Source organism: Manis javanica, chromosome 3, assembly GCF_040802235.1.
Source record: "Manis javanica isolate MJ-LG chromosome 3, MJ_LKY, whole genome shotgun sequence".
Classification (NCBI taxonomy): Eukaryota; Metazoa; Chordata; class Mammalia; order Pholidota; family Manidae; genus Manis; species Manis javanica.
In genome coordinates this window covers 143,540,284-143,566,825 of record NC_133158.1, presented here as the reverse complement: position 1 = coordinate 143,566,825, position 26,542 = coordinate 143,540,284, and the positions used below count along the sequence as shown (strand labels likewise).

The window sequence follows — 26,542 nt, the reverse complement described above, 5'->3', positions numbered from 1 at the left end:
TATATAGAGGCAATGTTTAAGAAAGCTTAATCTGATAATTTCCCTATATAAATCAAGTGATGCCTGCTTATTTACTACCCTTTCAATGTAAACTCCTTAGCCTAGCTTTAAACCACTCCACAAACTGGTTCCATCTTAACCATAATTTTATTCTTTGTAATTCAACAATAGGTCTGCTCTCTGTCCACCATTTCAATCTCATTTCCAGGCCCTTCACATCCTATTCCCTACACTTGGACCACCCTCTTTTCTATCTGTTCAAACTCCAACTATTTAAGAGCATTTCAGGTTCTGTTTTCACAATACCCTTTTTGAATTTCAAGAATATTTACATAGCATATGCCTACATTTGTTGTTGAGTATCGCTATTTCTATACAGTTTTGCCTTCCCAATTAAGTTCTGAACTTTTCAAAGAGCATGAATTTTACCACATGCTTTATCATACACAGCGTTTCCTGTAACACATGGTGTTAACACAAAGTAGGAAATAACCTAGTCTTTCTTAATCAAGGTTCCAGATTTATTCATTTTTTTCACTAAGGGTATTTTTAAAAAGGAATGGCCTTTTTTCTTTGAGTGCTAATATAATAAAAAATCAGTTTGGTGCCACTCTCTTGATCTGTGCTGAGGTACCAGTATGTTTCTACCCACAGTTGTTTTTGGAACATTAATGTAAATGATAACATAATGAAAAAAAGGCAAATAGTCTTGGAATTACTGTGAAAATAGGTTTGATCTTGTATATCCCCTAAAGTTGTCTCAGGATCTTCTAGGGATCCACAGACCTTATTTTGAGAATCTATGCCTTAGTGGCTTTAGGGCTTTAATTATCTTGCAGAACTCATGTTACAGAAAGCTGCTCCAAAACTAGCAAAAAACTCTGGCCAGTGGTGAGCACAACATATCAATCTTAATCATTCTTCCTATAAACATTAGTTTGTCATTTTGGAATGTGAATACCTCTGTGATTGTCTTTCTACATAAAAAAGTCCTAAGTTCTTTTACCTATAGTGGACAAGAACTGTAATTCTGTAATTTCCTATCTATTCTACATTACTTAAAGTGAATACACAAAAGTAGGAAAAGTCTAATAAACACAAGAGATTCATACACTGCATAAGATATTGGATGGACCTGTGAAATCTCTTTCCATTTTGAAATTCTGTAATTAGGATCAAATTCTTGCTTAAGTGTCCCTTTCCTACTGATAACTATAACATAGTGTGTTATATTTAAAAATATGCAAAGCAACTACTATGATATAACCATGTCTTCCCCAATCAATTTATTAATATCTAAGGTCTCAGTAATAACTTTTTTGGTCCTTCTTTTAAATATGAGAGTGTAGGTTTCACAACAGAAATCTGCAAAACAACTTAGTATTTCTACCTGGAAAGAGACAGGGAGTCTTGGCATCTCTAAATCTTAACGTCTACTTGCCAGTACACTACTGAAGTAAACTCTAACTCAATTTACTGTTTGATCAATATGAAGACTGTGAGAATTAGCTACCTGGGTGGGACCTGAACAATCTGACTTTTTATAAAATTAAACCTATGAATCAGTAAAAAGTGAAGCTTTATAATTTTATAAATAATAAATTTTTTGTATTACTCTATGGCATTAACCTGTTAAATCAACTCTTCCCTAGCAACCATACATATTATCCAAACTAAATTAGCTTCAGTGTATTTGTGAATTTAGAAAATGGCTACCGATTTTAACTCTAAATCAGAGAATAATTTTAAAAATAAATTTCATTGGTTTATGACTTTTATTTATTGCTTATCATGAAGGTTAAATATGAATGAAAGGTCTGATATATATAGAAAACCCAAAACAGAACTGTGTAAGTTATAAAACTTAAATATGTCCTCAAAATTTAACTTACCTAGCAGCTTGAACTGCACTTAACTGAATTCCTTGGTTATCACTTGAAGCGTTCTATTAAAAAAGAAAAAAATTTTCTGATGTAGATACATAGTAATTAGTTTTTAAGTCTGAGAAATACAAATAAAGAGAGAAAATAAAACTCAACTTACTTGAACAATAGCTTCTAAAGAGGTATTTTGCTGGGAAAAAGTTAAAGAGAAAACTAAGTTAAAAAACCACCTTTAAAATTATATATTTATGTAAGATCTTTCACTGGTAGTTTTAATTACCAGAATAATAATAACTTACCACTCTATAATCACCATCTATATCAGAATCTTCACAGATATCTTCATGTGGCACATTCCTTCTCTTTAAGAGATGTTCATCTCTTTTATTCTTAAAATAAAGAAATCAATCATTAAAATTTCCCATTAAATAAGAAAAGCAATTGCGATTAGGTAATTCTGCACCTACAAAATGAAATAAGTGCTTTTTAAAAGTAAACTACAAATGCTAATTTGAGCTCCAAACCCCAAATATCACACTTTTAATGACCTGTGAACTATGTAAAAACAAACTAAAAAAACAACAAAAAACATTTAAAGGATAGTGTACAGTTTAAGCCAGAACCAAACTTATATATTTATTTAAAAGTCCTAAACCATTTTATATATCATCCGGGAGCTTCTTTAATCACCTAAAAACAAAGTCAAAGGAAAAGTGGGGCAGTTCAAAGTCAGGCAAAAATCAACAATGCCTTACAAAACTAAAGGGCCACTTGAATTTCACTTAAAATGTTAGGGACAAATATATATTCTCAACTGTATCCTATTTTATGCTTGAAAGGTTGATGAAATTTATAAATAAATTATTTTCAAGGCATAACTACTACTTATAAATAACATAACTATTTAGTATAACTGTATAGCTATGACTTATGCTTTATATAAATCATTAAAATTATAGCAGAAAAAGTGATAATTTATCTGTATTTTTGGATAGTGGACAAGTTATATCTTGCCAACTTCAATAACTTGTCAAATTCAGTGAAATCTTTCAGTTTTCAAAAGAGAAAGAAATGCTAAGCACTTGAGATTAATACACATTTGATATCTTCTGTTTATGCTGTAATGTTGTTAGAATTAAGATTGAAAATACCCATTAATCAGACTTACCTTTCTTAATTCAACTACAACTTCATTTCGTTGTCTTCTCATAGTCTACAGAAAATTTAAAAAACATATATATTTTAAAAATCACCTCAAATTCTATCACCCAAAAAAAACCATTTTGATATACATCCCTTAATCTTTTCTTCTAGCCATATATGTACATAGTCATATTTTATTCATAATAAAGATTTATTTATATAGATTTTCTATATTCATTTCATTTACATTCTCAAATGTTAAACATCTCTTTGATATCAATAGATCTATATCAGATATATCATAGAATTTTAAAACTGTAACATAAGAATTATAAAAATACAAAGATACAAATAATAAAAGAACCTAAGCTCACCACCTGTATGTACTATGACACTTACATAAGTAATATGTGGATAAGGTTATTAGATTCATTTTTAAAAAAAGCAGCAATCTTCCTGCCTATCCAGTCTCTTTCTCTGAAGGTAAATTTCACTGTGTTAGATTTACTGTGATTGTGACTCATCTATTTATTCTGTTCTTCACCTTATTTTTCTTTACTTACAGATTTTATAGTTCTTTTATGGCAGTATATGCAGATCTGTTTCATTCTTTCTAATAATGACCACATACTTTGTCACATGCTGTAACCATTCTCTAATCTGTTAACATGTGTTTTTCTCATTTTAAAGTTACCTAACTCATGGATACATGCTGACTGTAAAACATCTAAATGCTCAAAAACAATACAAATTCAAGTTCTTTTTCTTTGTATATGCTCTCTTCATTCTTTCTAATAATTGCATATAGCAAGACAAATTAAGTGTAAGTATCAAATCACAAAGTAATACTTTGATGCTGAAAGGAAAATGGAAATTTTATGGCCAAAATTCTCCTGATTCTAGTATTTCCCATTGTTGTATACATACTTAGCCTGCTTGCATGCCCATTGACAGTGAGCTGTTTAACCTGCTGACAGAGCTGCCTACCTAGAGCAAACTGTCAGTCACAGAAGGAAGGGGGTGGGGCAGGGAGAAGGGGAGAAGGTCAGAGGGGAGCAGGAGGCAGAAGTAGCAGAGACCTGTGCTGGGAAGCAGAAGAGAGGGGAGGCTGGCAGAGGGAAGCCGCTGAGCCCTGGTGTCAGGAAGGGAGAAAAGAGTCCTGTACTGGGGAGCAGGAGACTAAGCTACCAGCAAAGGCAGTGCCTGGGGAGCAGAGGCTGTAGCTGGGCCAGAGATGGAAAGGGGCTGGCCATTTGTACATAGCTGTATTACTGCCCTAAGAATAAAGCTTGGTATGAGTCCCTTTTTACCCACAACGTTCTGCTGTCATTATTTGGTTTCATCAAATTCGCAGTGAACCTGCCCAGTGTGGAAAACCCCTTTCGCCTGGAGCAACACATGCCTAATGAGTATTTCAAATTCATATCTGAAACTGAACGTTTGATCTTCAACAAACATATGTACTCTATTCCATCTCATGTAGTTCATTTGGGGGTGAGATTATGGGTTCTTTTACTCTTTGTACCTTTGTATTTTATAAGTCTTATGTTACTGTTTAAAAATTTATGCTATATCCCAAATTATAGATTAAAAATGTCATCAAGATGGAAGCAACCTAAGTGTCCATCAGTAGATGAATGGATAAAGAAGATGTGGAACATATACACAATGGAATATTATTCAGCCATAAGAAGAAAACAAATCCTACCATTTGCAACAACATGGATGGAGCTAGAGGGTATTATGCTCAGTGAAATAAGCCAGGCAGAGAAAGACAAGTACCAAATGATTTCACTCATATGTGGAGCATAAGAACAAAGAAAAACTGAAGGAACAAAGCAGCAGCAGAATCACAGAACCCAAGAATGGACTAACAGTTACCAAGGGAAAAGGGACTGGGAAGGATGGGTGGGAAGGGAGGGATAAGGGGGTTGGGGGGAAGAAAGGGGACATTATGATTAGCATGTATAATGGGGGGGAGGCACGGGGAGGGCTGTGCAACAAAGACAAGTAGTGAATCTACAGCACCTTACTATGCTGACAGACAGTAACTGTAATAGGTTATGTGGGGGGACTTGGTGAAGGCGGGAAGCTAGTAAACACAATGTTCCTCATTAACTGCAGATTAATGAAACAACAAAAAAAATTTCATCAAGAGATTTTCAGCAAATGACAACTCTATTCTTCCTGTTGCACAGACGAAAAACCTTGGCACCATCCTTGCTGCTTCTTTTTCTTGCACATTATACATTCAACCTATTAGCAAATCCTATTGGTTCAACTTTCAAAACTTATCAGAAATCCATATATATCACCACCAACTTCAACACTGCTCTAGTTCAACTCACCATTATCTCTCAACTAGATTATTGCAAAAGCCTCCTGACTCCCTCTACAGTTCTCCTCTTTATCTCCCCTGGCCAATATCACAGCAACCAAAGTAAATCAGACAATCTTCATGTCTGTGTGCCACAGACTCCTTTGGCAGCATGGTGAAATCAATGGATACCTTCTTAGTGTTTTTTAAATACAGAAAATACATAAGATTTTTAAAAAGAAAAACAATTATACTGATAGGCAGTTGTTAAAAATATATATAAAAAAACAAATTATAACCATGTGCTTTATTATATTAAATGCAATTTAGCAATGGGTCTAATAACTACTATAATTTTGAAGTAATGAAGACCACATATGGTATTTCAGTATATCTTGAAACAATATTGTTATTTTTATTGGTGGTGACAAAGTCACAGGTAACTTTAATAACTACTAAGGTTTATTGGCTACATTATTAAATGAAGGAAATACTGTTTCAGTTAGAAGTTAGTAAAAATAAAGATGTAATTTTTTCTAGGTTTGCAGGCCTTCCTATTTTCTACCCTTAGACTCTGCCTTTACTAATACACTATACACTAATACACTATACAGCCACTCTTAAGAAGACAGATTCCAAGCCAAACTGCTTGGGTTCAGTTTTCTGCCGTATTATTTATTACCTCTCCATGCCTTAGTTTCTCATCTATAAAATGAAGAATACCTATTTCATAGGATAGTAAAAAAGACCTACTGCATAGGATACTGTAAGCTTAAATAAATGTATGTGAAGTGCTTAAACAATTCCTGGCACATGCAACATATGTGTTAGCTATTATGATTACTAGTACTGCTATTTCCTAAGGCTACAGTGCTCTTCCCTTACTACCTGTGTTCACTCTCATCTTTTGAGTCTTTTAAATGTCACCTCCATGGTGAGGTCTTCCCTTTCCTAACCATCAGCAACTCTCCCTGTGTACTCTGTCTTCCTCTTCTCTGCCTTATTTTTCTCCACACCAATAACACATTCTAATACAGTAAAGTCCATGTAACTTTACTTGCCTATTGGGTCTTCACTCCCCCACTAGAATTTACATTCTACATATAAGAAATAACATAAAGAATAAGTTGTTATTCCTTTTCAAAATGCACTGGCAAATCTTGTATATGCAGAAATCTTAACCTCAATTTTTGGCAAAACCAATTTATTCTATCTTAAGTCAACCTTTGCTGATCATTTTTAACTTTCAAATAGGCAGGCATTTAAAAAATACCAATTAAAAAGAAAATAAGATAAGCTTAAAATGAGTAAAAATAATTAGCCAAGTATTACAATAGAGTTTCCACATTCACTATCATTTGATCATTGTGGACTTCAGTGGTAAGAAGAAAAAACATTTCTTCTTACAAGGAAACTTGGTTAAGTTAAAAGTACTTGGTCAAGGCCACATAGCTAGAAATGGGATACGAAGATTAGAATTCAGACAGTCTTAAAGCCTATTAACCACTAAGCCATATTGTTTTCCGTAAGTCTTAAAGTCAAACAGGGTTTAAGTCAATTTGAAAGCCTATGGTTCAGGCGGAGAAAGACAAATGCCAATGATTTCCCTCATTCCTGGAGTATAACAATGAAGCAAAAATGAAGGAACAAAATGGCAGCAGACGCAGAGACTCCAAGAATGATCTAGTGGTTAGCAAAAGGGAGGGGTGTGGGAGGGTGGGAGAAGGGGACTGAGGGGTATTATGTTTAGTACACATGGTGTGGGGGATCACGGGGAGAACAGTGTATCACAGAGAAGGGACATAGTAGATCTCTGGCAACTTGCTGCACTGATGGACAGTGACTGCATTGGGGTATGGGTGGGGGACTTGATAATGTGGGTGAATGTAGTAACCACATTATTTTTTCATGTGAAACCTTCATAGAGTGTATATTAATCATACCTTAATAGGAAAAAAAAAGTCTATGGTTCATACTAAATCAAAAGTACTATTATCAAGACAATAGGCTATGCACTGCATTGCAATACAAAAGCTATAAACAACTCTGGTAAACAACAAAAAACTGTGTCCTATGACTGACACAGAAAATAAAACCTGTAAAATGTACTACTTAAAAGATTGCTCAATAAAAGGTAGACTTCGGAGGGACAGAGGCAATTCTAATCTGAGAAAAGTCTTTATTTGCAACTATTCCATCTAAAGAAGAAAGATTACAGTATAATGTATTTTAACTTTTAAATAAAGCAAACTTAAATAAATCCAAAACAACTACTGTATATTTACATAGGCATTTTATTTACACCAAAAAGTATCTTCCCCATTACAGTATATAATATTAAACATGGGAGTCTCTGACAATTTGAAACTATTAATAATGGATTTAGCAAACCAATTTAATGCTGTAGTTGTTACACAGCCTCTCAACTATTACTATCCACAGAAACTTACTTGCAAAGCAAGAGCTTTGACAATCTCTTTAATATAGAATAAGAAAGAAGGAAGTTTTCTTCTCTTGAGAAAAAGCTATTATCTCCAAGGTATAGAGAAGACTGAATGAATTAGTAGAAAGACACCCTGTGCACCATCCTAGCAGCATTCACCCATGTTTTTTATTACAAAGACAAATACTTTAAACAGTGGCATTAGATATTTAGACATTTTAAAGTCACAATTCCATCTCCAATCAAGAACTTTTATTTCTCTGGGTCCCACAAAAGGTGTATATAAGGCTTCTTTTGCTAATTCTAAAGAGCAGAGTTTTTACATACTACATACAAGTATTGGTGCAACAATCACATAAATTACTCTGATGCAGTAAGCTGTCAATCTGAATTCCAAAAGGCTGCCAAATTGGCTAGAGGCTTATTTATAGGCCAAAGAGCTATCTAAAGGACAAAGGCTATAAACTGGGGGGGATTGAAGGGGGGGAGAAGGAGCGAGTAGAGTGCAGGCAGATCCCCAGAGGTTTTACTTTTCGTTGTTTGTAGTACAATGACAAAATTCTAGATTCAGGCAATAGAGGACAAGAAATTGTCAAAAAATTCAAACAAGTGACTCTTACAGAACACAGAATGGTATTTCTATCTTAAAAAAAAAATGCAGTTTTTAATTTAACAAATAATTACTATGTGCCTACCACTAGGGATTAAGCACTGTCTCTACTCTAACGAGGTATAAAGTCTAGCACTTTCTTTACAATTTATGGCTACTTAATTACTAAATTACCTTTCACCAATGTATTTCCCGAAAGCTTTTTTTTAGAACTCTAAGATACTGGTGTAATGATATACTGTATGAAATCTGAATGTCTAAATTTTCTTGAGTAAAAAGTTAGGCTTTAGATCAGTAAAGACTCAACCTCACTAGAAAAACATCTAAAGAAATTTCTTTCTAAAGTTAATCATACAAAAGATAAGGAATATAATGTTTTGATTTTATTTCATCCAGCCAATCATTCATGCCCAAGAAATGTTAATACTTAGGGAGTAGCACAAAAAACAAAACAAAAATTAATCAAGCACAAGATTTTTTGTCAGGCACTGGGATATATCCTAAAAACTGGATTATGGTAATGGTCGTACAACTCTGAAAATTAACCAAAAATCATTGAATTGTATACTTAAAATGGATCAATTTTATACATGGTAAATTATATCTTGATGAAGTGATTTTTAAAAAGTTGTCTAACTCCATACACAAAAGTAAACTTGAAATGGATCAAAAACCTGAATGTAAATCATGAAAACATAAAACTCTTAGAAGAAAACATAGGCAAAAATCTCTTGAACCTAAGTATGAGCAATCTTTTCCTGGACACCTCTCCTCAGGCAAGGGACACAAAACCAAAAGTGAACAAGTGGGACTACACCAAACTAAAAAGCTTCTATACAGTAAAGGACACCATCAGCAGAACAAAAAGGTATCCTACAGTATGGGAGAATATATTCGTGAACAACTTATGTGATACGGGGTTAACATCCAAAATATATAAAGAACTCGTATGTCTCAACACCCAAAAAAACAAACAACCCAATTAAAATATGGGTGGAGGACCTGAACGGACATTTCTCCAAAGAAGAAATACAAATGGCCCACAGGCACATGAAAAGATGCTCCACAACACTGATCATCAGGGAAATGCAAATCAAAACATCAATGAGATACCACCTCACACCACTTAGAGTAGCCACTATCTAAAAGATAAGAAATAAATGTTGGTGAGGATGTGGAGAATTGGGAACTCCCCTATGCTGTTGGCAGGAATGTAAACTGGTGTAACCGTTGTGGAAAGCACTATGGAGGCTCCTCAAAAATCTAAAAATGGAAATGCCATTAGATCAAGTAATTCCACTTCTAAGAATTTACCTGAAGAAAACAAGATCACTGACTCAAAAAGATATATGCACCCCTATGTTTATTGCCACACTACTTGAAATAGCCAAGATATGGAAGCAACTTAAGTGTCCATCAACAGGTGAATGGATAAAGAAGATGTGATATACATACACAATGGAATATTATTCAGCCATAAAAAGAAAAGAAATCCTATATTTGCAACAACGGGGATGGATCTAGAATGCATTACATTCAGTGATATAAGCTAGGTGGGAAAGACAAATACCATATGTTTTCACCTATTTGTGGAATACAAAAACAAAGCAAAGCAGAACAAAACAGCAGCAGACTCATAGACACTGAGAAGTGACCAGTGGTTACCAAGGGGGAAGGAGAGTCAGATAAAGGGGCACAATAATTCACAATCACAATATAAGTGGGTCATGGGGACGGTAGTACAGCATGAAGAATATAGTCAGTGATTCTGTAACATCTTTCTATGTTGACAGATAGTAACCACACTATAGGGGATGAGGATTTAATAATATGGGTAAAACTGTTGAACCACTGTGTTGTACATTTGAAGCCAATATAAGATTGTGTATCACAGGGCATAAATCTGCAAAGAAGTAAAAAGCTAACCTTTTCAAACAATATTGCCTCTCTCTCACTTACCAACTTTACATTTCCCTGTATGGCCCCGGAAGATGACTGGTTAGCCAGACGGGTAAGATTCCTCAAGGGAGGAACAACCTAAGACAGGCACAGTCGCAGGGGGGCCATCAGGTGAGAAATTGGGGATCAACAGAGGTGAGGCTCAGAACCTCACCCCCCCTGTTTTGAGAGAAATCTTCTGCATCCGTGGATGTTTTGCTGCCCTTGTCTAGCTTGGATTAATACTTAGTCCATAGGCACACACCTGATCATCTACATTTCCCCTCTTAAAGCACTAAACTATGTTTTCTACCTTTATCTTGCATCTACCTACCACTTAAGCATTTTATTAAAAATAAAAATAATAATAATAATAAAGGGAGAAATATGGGATCAACATATAAATCAAGTATAAAAATCAAATGAATATTCATATTTGACCTGATTGTTTATAGTTCATAATGTGTGATCAAAACTGAAAGTTTCTGTGATGACTGCTCTTGTACTGTTCACCATGTAAGAACTTATTCACTATGTAGGAACTTGTTCACCATGTAAGAACTTGTTCGTTATGCTTCAGAAGATTGGAGACTGATGAGAATTAGGCTTGGGGTGGATTAATGATTGTACATTGAGCACTGAGTCCCCTATACAGAATTTTATTGTTGTTAACAACCATTTGATTAATAAATATGAGAGATGCCCTCTTAAAAAAAAAAGATTGTGTATCAATATGTCAATCAAAACCTTAAAATTATCTGAAAAAAGGAAGTTATATGTACACAAACATACATATCCTCCCCCTGAACGTAGATTACTATTGTATCACTATTTAGACTTTTCCTGTTGGAAAACATTCACTCAATCGCTCAAATATTTATCACTTATTTGCCAATAATTACGGACCAGGCACATTATATCCATGGTCTTAAGGAGGTAGTACTTTTATGACAGAGAAATATAATTTAGTAAAATAGTAGTAAGGCCTAACATTTAGTAAAACTGAATGCTAAGTACCATTCTAAACATGTTACTTCATTTTACTCATCTAATAAATGTAGTGTGTTATAACATGCACACTGCTTTTGATAGTAGAGAGGCAAAATAATAAAGAAATACAAGCTGAATCTTTTAAGTGAATGGAAACTCACTGAGACAGTCATTCCAGGTAGAAAATGAAGCACATACAAAAGGAGTGGATTATAAAAGATGGCACATGCAGAATCTGTTGAAGAGTGTCAGAAGCCAGGAATGGAAAGGCAGGCAAGGAGTCAAATCAACCATCATAAAAAGCTAACCTACACATTTGAGAGAAAAGTGAGTTACTGGCATTTTCAATCCAAACAGTCACATCTTAAAGACACTTGGTAGGTACAACAGTTGTTTAACTCAGTAAATATGGTAAACCAAATGATAAATACATAATTTCAGAAGTCGGTCTTCCAATTCCTTTCCTATTTCTCCCTCCTTTCATCACCACTTACTGATGTCTCTAGCAGGAGCCATCAGGGTGCTTATTCATGCCTTTGCCAAATACTATGTATGTTGGCAAACTGAGTGTGATTAGCAAATAAATTCCAATTTTATTCTTATAACAATAGAAGAGAAATTTTAAGTGCTTTAATGTTAAATTGTCATTCAAACTGTGGATTTATTTCTCAGAAATAATATTTATTAACAGTGGTAATAGAGAAAAGCTCTAATTAGCACTACTAGTGATGGGCAACTGCCCTCATAAGCAGAATCAAGTTCTTATCTCTCACAAGTAAAAAGATTATTGGAGATTGAGTATAAGAGAAGTTTGAAAGTAAGTTCAGGGTAGGAGGCCAGATTTAACTTTGGCAAGCTATTGGATTAGTTTTAACAAGTTTTCTACTCTACAGATACCACAGTTTAAAATGATCCACATCTAAGTATTGAAACAATTTATTAGTAGAAGAATGTAATTGTTTCACTAAATAATATTCAAGCAATAGGGAAATGTACTAAATTCAAAAGTTATTGGAAAAGTTAGAAAATAAAGGCAAAAATGTATTTCCAGAGTTTTCTATATTCACCTAACTTGTATATATATGTCTTTACTGCCATATCCAAGAAATCACTGCCAAATCCAATTTACATGAAGTTTTTCCCTATGTTTTTTCTTCTAAGAGTTTTTATTGTTTTAGGTATTATATTTAGATCCTTGATCCATGTCGCTAATTTTTGTATATGGTGTTACATAAAGGTACAACTTGACCCTTTTGCTTGTGGATATCAAGTTTTCCTGGCACGATTTGTGAAAAGGCTGTCCTTTTCCCATTGAATGGTAAAATCAGGAAATGTGAGACCTCTAACTTTTCTTCAAGATTGGCTATTCAGGGTCCATTGAGTTTTTTATATGAATTTTAGGATGGATTTTTCTATTTTTGAAAATAATTTACATCTTGCAACTTTACTAAATCACTTATTACTTGTAACATTTTTTTTGGGGGGGTGTGGATCTTTAGGGTTTTCTATATATGTAGGATCATGCCATCTGCTAACAAATGGTAATTTCACTTTTTCCTCTCTAATTGGATGACTGTATTTCTTTATCTTGCCTAACTGCTCTGGCTAGGACTGTTAGTATTATGCTGCACAGACCTGGTGAAAGTGGTTAGGTATCACCTTGTTTCTGATTTTACAGGAAAACCTTTCAGTCTTTCACCATCGTGTATGATGTCTGCTGGGACTTTTCATATTTGGTCTTTATTATGTTGAGGTACCCTTCCAAGTTTGTTGAGTGTGTTTATCATGAAAGAATGTTGAATTTTGCCAAATGCTTTTTCTCGATTGACAGCATGTGGTTTTGTCCTTCATTCTGTTAATGTGTTAAATTACCCTGACTGATGTTCATATATTGAACCATCTTTGCATTCTAGGATAAGTCCTGGAATGGTCATGGTGTATAATGCTTTTAATATGTTGCTGAATTCAATTTGCTAGTATTTTGTTGAGGATTTTTACACTATTCAGCAGGGATATTGGTCTGCCGTTTTCTTGTAGTGTCTTGACTTTTAGTATGAGGGTAATTCTGGCCTCATAGAATGAGTTTGGAAGTGTTCCCTTCTCTTCAGTTTTTTTAAGTTTGAGGATTGGTGTTAATTCTTTAAATGTTTGGCAGAATTCACCAGTTAAGCGCCTGGACTTTCTTTTGGTTTGTTTTGAGATTTTTGATTATTACTGTTTTAATCTCATTCCTAGTTACGGGTCTGTTCAGATTTTATTTCTTCAGGTTTCAGTCTTGGTAGGTTGTGTGCTTCTAGGAATTTGTATGTTCCATGTAAGTTATCTGATTTGTTGATATGTAAGTCATAATATATTCTTTTACAATACTCTCTTCTCTACAAAACACATAACAAATAAAAACACTGTCTTACATGAGGAAACAGCAAATCATGGATATGTAAATAACTACTCTAAGAGTTTAGTGAATAATGACTGATATGAACTGGTGCAATGAGAAAAAACTGATGTCTGGAAGGTTAAGTTCAACCTGGAAATAAGAAATGGCAAGGTAAAGGGAAGACCAGAAGGTGCTTCCAGAAGGAACCCAATAAAAGCAAAAATAGAAAAGCAGAAATGAATGTTAAAGGTGAGGTAGATCACCCCCTGAAGTGGGAGCAGAGTCCAAGATGAAGGTTTATGAATGGGAAATTATAAACTAAAAAGGTAAGAATACACCTGGTCAGATACATTAGTGTTTGTCCCTTTACTAGAATTTATGCAGCAAACACTTAGATCTGCTAAGTGTTTTTTAACTGAAACAAGAGCCTGAAATACCTAGCTTATTAAGAAATTTTGATTTGATACTTACAGACAACAGGAATTCACTGAAGATGTAGGAGTTGAAAAATGAAAATAGCAGTGGTGTTTGGGGAGTTTACTAAAGGAAGTACATCCCAGGGCTTCTCATTTAGGGTGATTTCGCCACTTGGGACATTCGGCGATTTCTGTAGACAGTTTTGGTTGTTACAACTGGGGAGAAGTATGCTATGGCATCTGATGGGCAGAGTAAAGGGATGCTGGTAACCACTCTAGAGTGCACTGGACAGCTTCCCACAACAAAAATCATCTGGCCCAAAATAGCAACAATGGCAGGGCTGAGAAATTTTGCAGTTTTCTTTTATAAGTTATTCTCATGAGAACCCAGACAGGCTTCAAATATATTCGAAAAAATGTATAAAAGAAAAAGGAAACATTCTGAAAAGATTAACAGCAGTAAAATTATGAAGGATTATTTTTCTAAAAAATTTCTGTAATTACAATGCATTACCATTTCAAAAGGAAAAATTAACCTGAATTAAAATTTTGATTGTCACTAATTCTAATGCCTTTTTTAAAGTTTCATTTAATTTCCTTAAACATTTACTTAAGTATCACTTATATGCCAGGCTCTGCGATGAGAATTAAGAAGAGTGGTTTACAAAATAGACAAGGTTCATACTCTCAAGGAGCTTATAGTCTGAGAGCTTATAGATGGAATAAATTAACATTGAGTAAATACACTAAAAAATGATTAGTGTTCTTCAGGAAAGCAACCAGGTGATTTAATAAGTGGATGGGGAAGGCTTTCTGACAGTAACATGTGTGAGTGCCTGCACAAGAGAAGACTATTTATATGTTTGAGCTAGAGGAAATAAAAAATGAATGAGAGTATAACAACTGTGGGAAATAAAAAAGTGAAGGAGGCAGGAGAAATAGACAGGGACCAGATGTAGCAAGGCCCTGAGGATCTCAGTAATAAGTTTGGGATAATGTGGTAGGAAACTACTGAAGCAGGGGAGTATGTGATTTATTTTTTAAAAGTAGCACACTGGTTATTTTATGAATTGGAGAAAAGCAATAGTGAAATAAGGCAACCACTATGGAGATGAGATAATGAAGTAATAATGATTTGCCCCAGATTTTAACAGTGAGTAGAAAGATTACAGAAAAAGAAGAATGGAGTGACATTCAATGATGTCTTCTTACAGTCTTGTCTAGAGAACTTCTCTCTCCAGGGATAGTGCTGCAGAAGCAGGAAAAGTCTGTTTCTCATCCTGTGGCACGCCCTGTTCCCCACACCACAGCAGACGTGGTGGGGGTGAAGGGGAAAGCACCTGGCTCAGGAAAGCCAATACGCAGGCCAGCAGTAAAAATAACCTATTTCACCTTGGGCAGAACTTATTAGCTCAGATTCTCTCCTTAATGGAACACAAAATTACATGAAGACTTAAAGACAGTACCTAAGAAGAATAAAACTTAGTAACTGACTTAGTGGCTGGCAGAGCAGTACAGTGAAGACCCATGATTTCCTACCCCAAGATACTCCTACCTAGATAATGTGAGGATCGGTTCCCTAATTTTCCTAATATCCCACCCTTATTTGAGCTAGTTTGAATACAGTGTCCCCTGAAATCATAAAAGCTTTTCAAGTACCCACTAAGGTGGGATTTTAATTTTACAGAAATCGAGGCTACAAAAATTATTAAGTGTTCCTAACAGCATATAACCATGCTGATGCAGTCCTAGGTCTTCCCATTCTAAAAAAAAATCAAGCTTTTTCAAAAATCTTAAGGGAAGAGCTATTGGACATAAACATTTAGGATGTCCTTCCCTTCAAATCTGATTTATTATTTATCATAAATGTGAGTTTAGGAAAGAAAGAAATCTACAATAGTTCACAGTGGTTAAATATCACCATATGGTGAGTTTAGAGCAAGATCTTGACCTGCTAGAATGTAAACTCCATGAGAATAGGCATTTAGCCTATGCCATTCATTGCTCCTCACTGCATACAGAACCTTAGATACAGAGGCTTAATAAATATTTGCTGAACAAATGAATTCAATATAGACAGAAATCAGTGAAAAAGAGCTGCCAAGAGTTCACCTTTGATTTTTAGTTAGTGAAAAGCTGTCACAGTCCCTACTTCTCTTAATTAAATTTTGTGTATTTTTTTAAACAGGTTTATTCAGATATAATTCACCCACTTAAAGTGTACAATCCAGTGCTTTTTAGTATACTCACAATGTTGCACATCAATTACTACCATCTAATTCCAGTTCATTTTCTTCACCACAAAAAGCCCCATACCCATTAGCAGTCATTCCCCATTTCCCGCCGTCCCAGGTCCTGGCAACCACTAGTCTTATTTTCTGTCTCTCTGGACTTGCCTATTCTAGACATTTCATATAAATGGAACTACAGAATATGTGATCTTTTGTGCCTGGCTTCTTTCAGGTATCATAATGTTTTCAAGCTTCACTTATACTGTAGCATGAAGCAGTACTTCATTCCTCCTTATGCCATGTATGGACTACATTTTGTTTATCCATCCATCAGTTAATGGACACTGAGTTATTTCCATGTTTTGGTCATTATGGATAATGCTGCTATAAATATTCATGTACAAGTTCTTGTGAAGACATTTGTTTTCAATTCTCTTGGGTTTATACCTAGGAGTGGAATTGCTGGGTCACATGTTAACTGTTGAAAAACTGATAAACTCCCAAGCTCCATTCCAAAGTGGCTGCACCATTTACATTCCCATCAGCCATGTGTGAGGGTTCCAATTTCTTTACATCCTCATCAACACTTTTTATTCTTTTTGTTTACAGCCATCCCAGTAGGTTGCAGTGATATCTCATTATGGTTTTGATCTACATTTCCCTCAGAACTAATGATATTGGTATTTTTTGTTTATTAGTCCTAATTACGCTTTTTGATCATTTAAATGTAATACTGTTTTAAAGCTGAACAAAAGAGAATTAAGAAAAATTATTCAAGACATTAAAAGAAAAAATGTGAATACTCTGATATATTTGAGAAAACAGTTAATCAACAATGAACTCAATTCTACAGATATACTTGTAGTACAATGAGCATGTAACAGTCAAAGGCAAAATAAGGAAGGAAATATTCTACATCTGTATTGAGGTGTGCTTTATAATTTGGTCTTCAATAAGTTTTTTCTTCCTTTCTTCTGACTCTAATAGACTCCTCATTCCTGTGGCAGACCTGGGACTTAAATGGAGGTACCAAAACTCTTCACCACCTACAATATACACATACACATAGCTGAATACCTGGCACATGATGTCGTGCTGGCCAAGCACAGAACCATATTATTCTGCCCAGTGATTAATTCAGGTATAAGCAAGCAATTAAATATATCTTGATCAGAGTCCTCCCTAGACTTTGACTAGAATTCATATAATTAATGCTAGAGACTACTTGTAGGACTTTCAGGCTACAACTACTGTAACAATAAATTCATGTAGCCACCTACTTCAAGGAACCACAAAGACATGTTATAAAATTAAAACAAGTATTAACAATAGATACTGGGCAACTAAAGCTTTTATTCAAGAACAGGAAATTGAGACAGCACATGATTTGCTTCCTAATAATAAAAAATGTCTATCACCAAATTATTAAACGCCACATTATCTTAAGATTCGAACTTTTGTTGATAAAAATTTAATGAAATTCCAGGTTTGCCAAAATACATTACTGAAAATGCAATTTACCTCAAGTTTAATGTAAATTAAAGTTAGGGTAAAACTGACAGCTAGATGGGTGAATGTTGAAACCAAACTGTTGTTCATGTGAAACCTTCGTAAGATTGTTTATCAATGATACTTAAAAAAAAAAAAATCCCCCCCAAAAACCTGACAGCGAATCAAGTTTTATTCTAATAGTAAATATGTTGTGAGAGAAAAAGTTTAGCACTTTAAATGATCAAGCAAAATTTATATTACTGGCAAAGTCTATGACCTTAATTCATTTTTCATTATGGGTACTAAATAGTGTGAATTAGAGCTACTTTTTAGTTAAACGTACAATCTTGTGGGAGAACAGTTACAAACTACACAAACTATTTACTAACCTATTTACAACACAGGATTAGAGACATGAAATCAGAAACTAGCAATTTTGTGACAATTTGGTTTAAGGGCATAGGAGAAAAGCTTTCACTTGAGTGCTAATAAAGTGAAAAGGAAGCCTTCCCCAATTCATGTGACATGATCTGAATTATGGTGTACAGTGGTACAAAGGGAGTACAAACAAAACACTATTCTCACAGGAACATGGGATTATTTGGATATAATGTAAAGAGCTTCCATTCACTCTGTGTGTATCATATGCCAGGCACTGTTAAGTATATTTAAATGGCTTTTAGAGAGATTACATTAACTTTAATAACTATTTAAATAGAGAAACCGAGGTTCAAATCTAGGTATAAGCGACTCCATAGTCTGTCCTTTAACTGTGTGGTTATAAAGCCTTTTAAGAACCTTTACTAATTAAAAGTGACAGTCACTTGTACCAAAAGCAACAATAATAAAGACAGTGACTCCCAAAGTGTGGTTGATCGGCCCCTGTAGGGACAATGAGACATTTTCAGAGGGTGCACAAGGTCAAAATAATTTTCTTAATATTATTACTACTACTTTTTAATTGTGTTAACATTTGCACTGCAATGCAATGAAGTGGGTTAAAATGCAGTAGAGCTTTACCATGAATTAAAGACAATGTCACCAGGCTGTTATTAGTCATTGTATTTCAGTTAAAAAAAAAAAGTCAATTCACTTAAGAATGTCTTTGATGAAACAGTAAAAAAGTATTACTTTTATTAAAAACCATCCTTTTCTTTCTAAAATTGTGATAAAATGGGATTACACATAAACCACTTCTGCAGTATACCCATTTCATAGGATGGATGACCATCTCAAGGAAAAAGTATTTGTGTAATTGTTTGAGTTGTAAGTTGAACTAGCCACTTTTTTCATGGAACAACATTCTAACTCAAAAGACTGATAAATTATGGTTATTCAGACAATGCCTGGCAGATGTTTTCATAAATTGAGCAAAGTGAGCTTATGGCTTCAAGAAAAACAATTTATAGTATTTGTTGCTAATGATAAAATTTGAGCTTTCAAGTTAAACTAAGAATTTTGGAAAACTTGTGTTCACTACTGTGTGCTTGACACATCCCAATATTTAAAATTTTTCTGATAAACTATGTGGTGCCACTAATATATTGTGAATAATGGTGAATTTTCATTATATAATGAAATGTGTCAGCATTTGGAAGATCTGCATAACTCAGTGAACTAATATTTTCCAAATGACCAATACACACAATGTTGCAAAATCAGAGATGGGTAAGAGATACATTCCAAGTGCAAGACAGACCAATGGGTTTTAATGAAACAAGAGTAAGAAAAATTCACTGATGAGGCTTCAAAATCCCCATTGCAACTAACCTTTACGAAACTATTTGTGGAGTTTATGGTACAACTGAAATATGAAAATTCAATTTCCATAATTATCTGCAAAGGCTATTAAGACATTCCTCCTTTTTCAACTGCCTATCTATGTGAAGTTGGATGTTCTTTATATTTCAACCAAAACATCATTATCACAAGATTAAATCAGAAACAGATATAAGAATCTAGCTATCTTTTCTTGAGCCAAACAGTAAAGAGACCGAAAAAAAACATTAAACATGTTAATTCTTTTCAACACATTTTATGGGTTTTGAAAAATAAGTCATTAGAGAAGTTTATGTTTACATAAAATGATTATTTTTATGAATATTTTAAAAACATTGGTTTTAATTTCTAAATGGTAAACATTGATAGGAACCCACAAATAATGCTCTTTGAAGGACCTTAATATTTAATAGCATAAGCTGGTCTTGAGCCCCAAAGGTTTGAAAACTTTTGAACTAACAAGCATGTACATATTGTTCTTATTAAGTAGGTGCCAATGTAAAGACTGTTCTGACATTAAATGTAGAAAAAAGGAGTCTCCCTCAGCCCCTTCATTTACTAAACATAAATGGAAAAGCATAGTAAATGAATGGTGTCCCTAGGGTTTAAAGTTCACAAATGACACACAATTTCCCAAAACCTCTCTGGGAAAAAAGGAAACTTACTGAATACCTCCTCACAGACTATGCCAGATGCCTTTACATAGAACCTTTTAATCAACTTTAGTATCTGTATGAAGGCTGAGAGAAGTTAAAGGGATATGGTATAATGACAACAGTATAGCCTTTGACACACCTGAGTTAAAATCATTCCCTCCAATATTATGCTTTTAAGTCACTTAACTCCATAATTTTTCTCTATAAAATGAATAATTCATACTTACGAGAATGAGAGAAATGAGAATACAATCAAAAACATATACAGTAGGTGCTCAAAAAGTTAGTTCCCTTCAGTCATTCTTCCTTTCTGATCTGAAACTAAACCAGTAAGTACCAAAGTAATCATTCAAGCTTAGATTTCACAACAAGCTCTTATTTCATTATTACAGGCCTCAACTAGCTGTATGCTGCTCCAGAAAACATTAAAAAATATTTAAAGGACATACAGCCACTATTAGGGTTGGGATCAATATTTAAAAACTACCTATCCATTTTTCCCAAAGTAGTTTCACTCTTTTAAAGCTAAATCACTCATACAACTCTTCCCAATCTTGTATACTCATTTGATATACTAATGACTATGATAAACAGACATCTGGATATCTCTAAGAAAATTATCAATGAGGCAATTCTGAAATTGGTTGCCTCATAAGCCAGAAAGCTGGCAGGAAGCACAAATTATTCAATTCCCAATTATATTTCTATCAAATATCTCATATTGTCACATGCTTGGACTATTATATGAAAAATTAGACTGTAGTTATTTTAAGTATAGTAAATATGTTCCAAGATTTGTGATGAGAGAGGTCAGTGTCTAAAAGTTAACAAGACTTAATAGCCTAACAATGCTTTTCACTCTGTACAGTTTAAAAAAGTCACCAAGGCCATTTCTGAACAACAAAACAGCTGATCAATTTATTAAACTCTACCAACTTTGAACTTTAAACTTTTTTAAGATACAAGCTGACTTCATATTTTATGCTCTTTGGACAATCACAAGTTTTCAATTATGTAGTATTATGATATGCTTTTATTTTTAGGGTAAGTTTTTTTCCTAAAGTTATCATTTTATGAGGTCTGATTATTTTTCTAACATATGCTCCAGTCAAACCTGGATACTCTCAGAACTTCTATAAAAATTATGCAGATTTATCAGAAAGTCTGTAAGAGAATCCTCCTCCTCCCTGTATTTTTTAAATATAAAGTAGATTAGTTTAATTTGCTTTATTCTGACAAACTCTTCATTTGAAGTTTAGCCACCACCCATTTCCTGTGTTGCACTGTGCGTACCTTCTCTATACTCTTCTCAAACTAATAGTAACGATCCTTTACCACACTGCATGAAAGCACCCAATCTTTGAATAAACAGTTCCTGCAAATTATTTTAAATGGATACTGACATATGCTTTCACTGATGCTTTTGTCTTTCAAGAAGTTAGCATGACCACATTTTGTAGGAGCCATAAGTAGTAGAATGAAAGGTACAAATCAGTATCAGACTGAAAGCTGTGGATCAGTTTCAACAGTAACACTTAGAAATTATGACTTTAGAAAGGTCACCAATTCCCTCCCAAACTGCCCTTCAATGAGCAATGACATATTTCTACATTAAAAAATTTCTGCAGTAATTTTAAGTTCAAAGCAATTCAAATTACATATGCATACAGAGAAAAAACAAAGAGACAATTGCAAATAAGGGAGTAAAAGAATCAATCACACTGAATCCTATTAAATCCCCTTCCTCCCGCCAAACAAAAATACTGAAGGTGATAAAATGATCAGATAATTGCCAGGCATCTTCCTAACATTAACCTATTAATCTTCACAACACTCATGAAGCAGATGTCAAGTACCTCTAATTTTACAGATGAAAGAACAAAAAGACTGATTTTCCCAAGGCCACAAACTTAGAGATCAGATTAAACTGAACTCTAGGACTTCGTACTCTTCATAATTTCGAATCAATGTTTAGATCCAACCAAAAATTCCTACAATTACCTCACTCTACATGCTATCCTCAAAATCTGTGCTGTCCAATAAGGGAGCCACTAGCCATATACAGCTATTAAGCACCGGAAAGATAATCACTTCAAATTGACAGACGCTGTTAAGTGCAAAATACAAACTAGATTTCGAAGACTTAGTATGAAAATAATATAAAATATCTCATTTTTTTTTACATTTGATTACATGTTGCATTAGTATTTTGATACACTGGATTAAATAAAATTCACTGAACAGCATCATTCCATACTTCTTTCCAAAGATCTTCCAATGAAAAAAGTGTCATAAGACCCAAACCAAAAAGCAGTATTTTCTTAGAATCTTTTGTAGCACAACATAGTAACCATACTGGGACGGTGGGGAGGAGGGGGGAAACGGGGGCGGCAGAATGGGTCTGTTTTGAGGGACATCAGCATATAAATAATTAATAAATTCATGAAATAGGTCATTCCAGGATCCTCTAGGAATAATAAAAATTGTTTCTATCTCATCACAGGCATATGTGACTAAGTCGCAAGTGAGGAGAAAGTATGACTTTCCATTAGAGTCATAAATCACTTATTTTCTTAAGGTGGAAAAGTGAAATTATTCCTATTGCTAATGTACACACAGGGTTATCAATTTCACCAGAGGATGCCCATAAAGCACTATGAGCTTATCAAAAAAATCTGATTAAGTTTATTTTTATAAATCACATATCATAATATTGTTCTAATATAGTCAGCAGTCTTATTTCGACTAAAGTAATAAGAGACACATATATATAACCAATGAGAAATGAAACCCAGTCCACCCAAAAATGTGTACTTGAATATTCATAGCAGCATTGTACATAACAGCTAAAAAGTAGAAATAGGCAAATGTCCATCAAATGATAAATGGATAAACAAAATGTGGTATATCCATACACTAGAATATTATTCAGCTATAGGAAGGAATGAAGCACCAATATATTATTATTACAACATCTGTGTACCTTGAAAACATTATGCTACATGAAAGAAACCAGCCACAAAATATCACATATTGTATAACTCCATTTACAGGATATTTCCAGAATAGGCAAATTTAAGGAGACAGAGAGTAACTGGGAAATGGGGGAGTGATACTAATGAGTTTGGGTGATGAAAATTTCCTAAAACTGGTTGTGCTGACTGTTGCACAGCTATGTGAAAACACCAGAAACCACTTTAAATCAGTGAATTGTATGGTATGTGAATTACATCTCATGAAACTGTTAAAAAAAATGTAGCCAGAAATGGGGGGCAGGGAGGCAGAATTAGAAGATTTTGTCAAGCACCTAATTACTATTTTTGTGCATTCTGTAACTCTGTGGTATTTATGTTTTTAAGTTTTACAATTTTTTTCATTCTAAATATTCATATTAGTCAAAAAAATTTTACATCACATTGCTACATAATTAAGTATAACTGAAAAGCCATAAATTGAATATTTAAGTGATAATTTCTATGGCATGTGAATTACCTCAAAAAAGATGTCAAAATTTTTTCATTAAAAAAAGGGATTACAAGGGATGTCTTATGTTAACCTTTAAACAATCACAGAATTAACCACCACAGTCCCAGACGCTTAACAGTCCCTCAAAATATAAAACCCACTAAAACGGCACAAACTTCCTTAGAGATTTAATGGTTGTGTGGAAAGCCCAAAAAACAGTTACCACCTCAGTCAAGCAAATGCTCAAAGTTCAGAAACAGGTGACAGAACTTTGGAGATCTCAATATAAAAACGTACAGAGAGGCAACATAAATACCACCTGACATCTTTTTCCTAAAAGCTAAATATTCTTGATTCAGATGTAGAATGGAAGTATTAAAACAACAACAAAAAAAACCTCACTACCCTATTCACCTGGACTCTTAAAACTGAAGTCTTCCAACAAAAATCTGTAATATGTGTTTAATGCACACATTTTATGTAGCCAACCTAGGGAGAAGCTGGATTTATGATAATTAAGGTGTTTTCCACCTTCTAAAAATAATAAAACGTGATGGTGCATTCCATAGCCCACCCCATCCCCCACTACCACCACCAGCAGGTGGAGGGAAAGGATACTGTAGACTAGAGGATGACAGCTTTGTGTAACCCTTTGGACTTTTAAGTGTAAGAATGCAGCTGGTGGTCTCTCAGGAGGGGGTAAATAGATCTGTGAACAAGCTGAAAAGGGGGGTATTCTTTGCCTGGAAGAGGGCACACCGTGAGCCACATCTTGAATCAGCTATATCCAGAGTAAAACACAGGCCGCTGCAAGGCACTGTTAGCATCACCAGGATGGCCTCTCACGCCGGGGGTGTTTTTTTCAACGGAGAAGTTGACTCCTGTAGTTCGGATACTGAGGAGAGGCAGGGGTAAAGCGGGAGTCGGGAAGACCAGAAAAAATGCCTTTAAGTGGAGACGCCTCCGGCCCCGCTGAGGAAGTTCCGAGCCCCACTCGGTCGCCACACGCTCGACCCTCCCACCACTGCCTTCCTCCCCGCAGTGCTAGACTTCGGTGCCAGAGCGAGAGCCGGAATCGCCGCCGCTGCCGGGGCCGGGCCGTGGCCCGCCGGGCAGCGCCGCACTCGCACGCCTCCTCCGCACTCGCCGCGCCCGCCTCCCCGCCGCGCGGCCCAGCCCCTCGCACCCGCGCCGGCCGGCTCCACGGGGCGGGCCTAGGCCGCGCCGGCCGAACCCCAGCACCTTGCTCCTTAGCGAAGGCGAACCAGGCCCGACACAAACTTCCCCGCGCGTTAGCAGAGGCGTCACGGGCCGGCCGGTCTCCAGCGCCATTGCCCCCTGCCCGGCGGCGGCTCCAGCCCCTACTCCCCACACTCGGAGTCCCGGCGGAGATCGGCCCTAGGCCCAGAGCCCCCACCGCTGCAGCGCCCCCGAGTTTACCTCCAAGTCGCGGCCTTTGTTCTTGAAATTCTTGAGCCGCTGGTTGTCCAGTTTCTCGTTGTCCGCCATGGCCGGGCCGGTAACTCCTTCCCCCGCCCGGGCCCCGCGGGATCCGCCCCAACCACCACGCCGCACCGACACTCCCAGGAACCCGGCCGCCTGAGCTGCTCTGCGCGCCGCACGGCCGCTTCCTTCCTCCTCTCCCCTGCCTCCGCCGCGGCCTTCTCCTCTCCCCGCCCGTCCCCCCCGCCCTAATCCCAGCGCGACAGCAGCGCCGGCAAAGACAACTGCGGGGCCGGGCGGCAGCAAAGGCGGCGGAATGTGCTGCCGGCTGCGAGGGGGAGGCAGCCTCGATCTGAGGGCCCCGGAGCCGCGGCCACGCCCATCACCGCCAGCCCTGCTCTCCGATTGGCCAACCAGGCTCCGGTGCGCTCGACCAATCAAAAAGGATGAAGGGGAGTGGGGACGAAGAGAGCGAACGAAAAGGGGAAACGAGCGGCGCTGGGAGGAAGGGGCCGGAGACTGGGAAGGCTGCGAGGGGTGGGAAGGGGCGCGGCGGGGGCAGGGCAGGGCGGGACGACGACTCTCCGGATCAACGGGGAGGAAGTGAAAGGGAATTGGAAGACTTGAGAGGAGGCGGGGAAGGGGAAGGAGGGGCCTGAGGATCAGTAGGCTTGCTCCGGCTATCCGGGCCACTCCAGAGGTCTGGGGTCGAAGATCGGAGCGGAGTTGAAGTATGTTCTTTCCTTCTTGGGTGCGCCCTCTCTTCCAAGGCGTTCTTTGCGCGCTCCGCTGGCTTTAAAGAAGTGGGAGCTTCGCTTCGTCTCCATACCGGGGCCGGACACGCCCTCCCCGCCCTCCCTTCCCTCCCCATAAAGCTCCTTTCGCCGGCTTGAGGTTCCTGCCAGCTGAGGGCTGGGCCGCAGAGCCCTGACCGGCTTCGGTGACGTGCGTTCGGGAGCCGCAGCGGAAAGAGGGGGGTGGAGGGGGCGGACGATGGGTGGAAAAGGAAAAGGATGCTTTAGGCGAATCTGATTCATACCCTCAGACCAAGTCCCCGCAACAGGTAGGAAGTAGGGAAGCGCTAACGATCCTGTAATGGTAACACTTTGTCTTAGAAACTTAACGGCTACCCATTGGACACAATGTACTAACTTGTGTAAGGCGGGGACCGTGGCGCCTTAGTGGTGATGTATATTGTAACTGTTGAGAGAGAAAATGAATTCCAAGGATACACATTTCTACCAAGAATATAATTACCAGAGGCAGAAATAACAGAAGGTACAAAAGAACGTAATCAAATACTTGAGAAAAGGGGAGAGTGAAATGGTTTAAAAGTATATTTACCAACTAATAGCACCTC

General features: G+C 36.4%; 1 protein-coding gene across 1 annotated transcript in view; it reads right to left on the bottom strand.

Annotated features, from left to right (window-relative positions):
- The window catches only part of KPNA4 (karyopherin subunit alpha 4), a 61,187-nt gene extending 35,643 nt beyond the window's left edge, over positions 1-25,544 (bottom strand). The window contains exons 1-5 of the mRNA XM_036997906.2: positions 25,180-25,544; positions 3,052-3,096; positions 2,183-2,272; positions 2,044-2,073; positions 1,893-1,945 (exon numbers count right to left, since the gene is read on the bottom strand). Of these exons, the coding sequence (XP_036853801.1) occupies positions 1,893-1,945; positions 2,044-2,073; positions 2,183-2,272; positions 3,052-3,096; positions 25,180-25,248 (287 nt within the window). The 5' untranslated portion in view covers positions 25,249-25,544. The remainder of the gene's footprint in view (positions 1-1,892; positions 1,946-2,043; positions 2,074-2,182; positions 2,273-3,051; positions 3,097-25,179) is intronic.
- Positions 25,545-26,542: the final 998 nt, after the last annotated feature.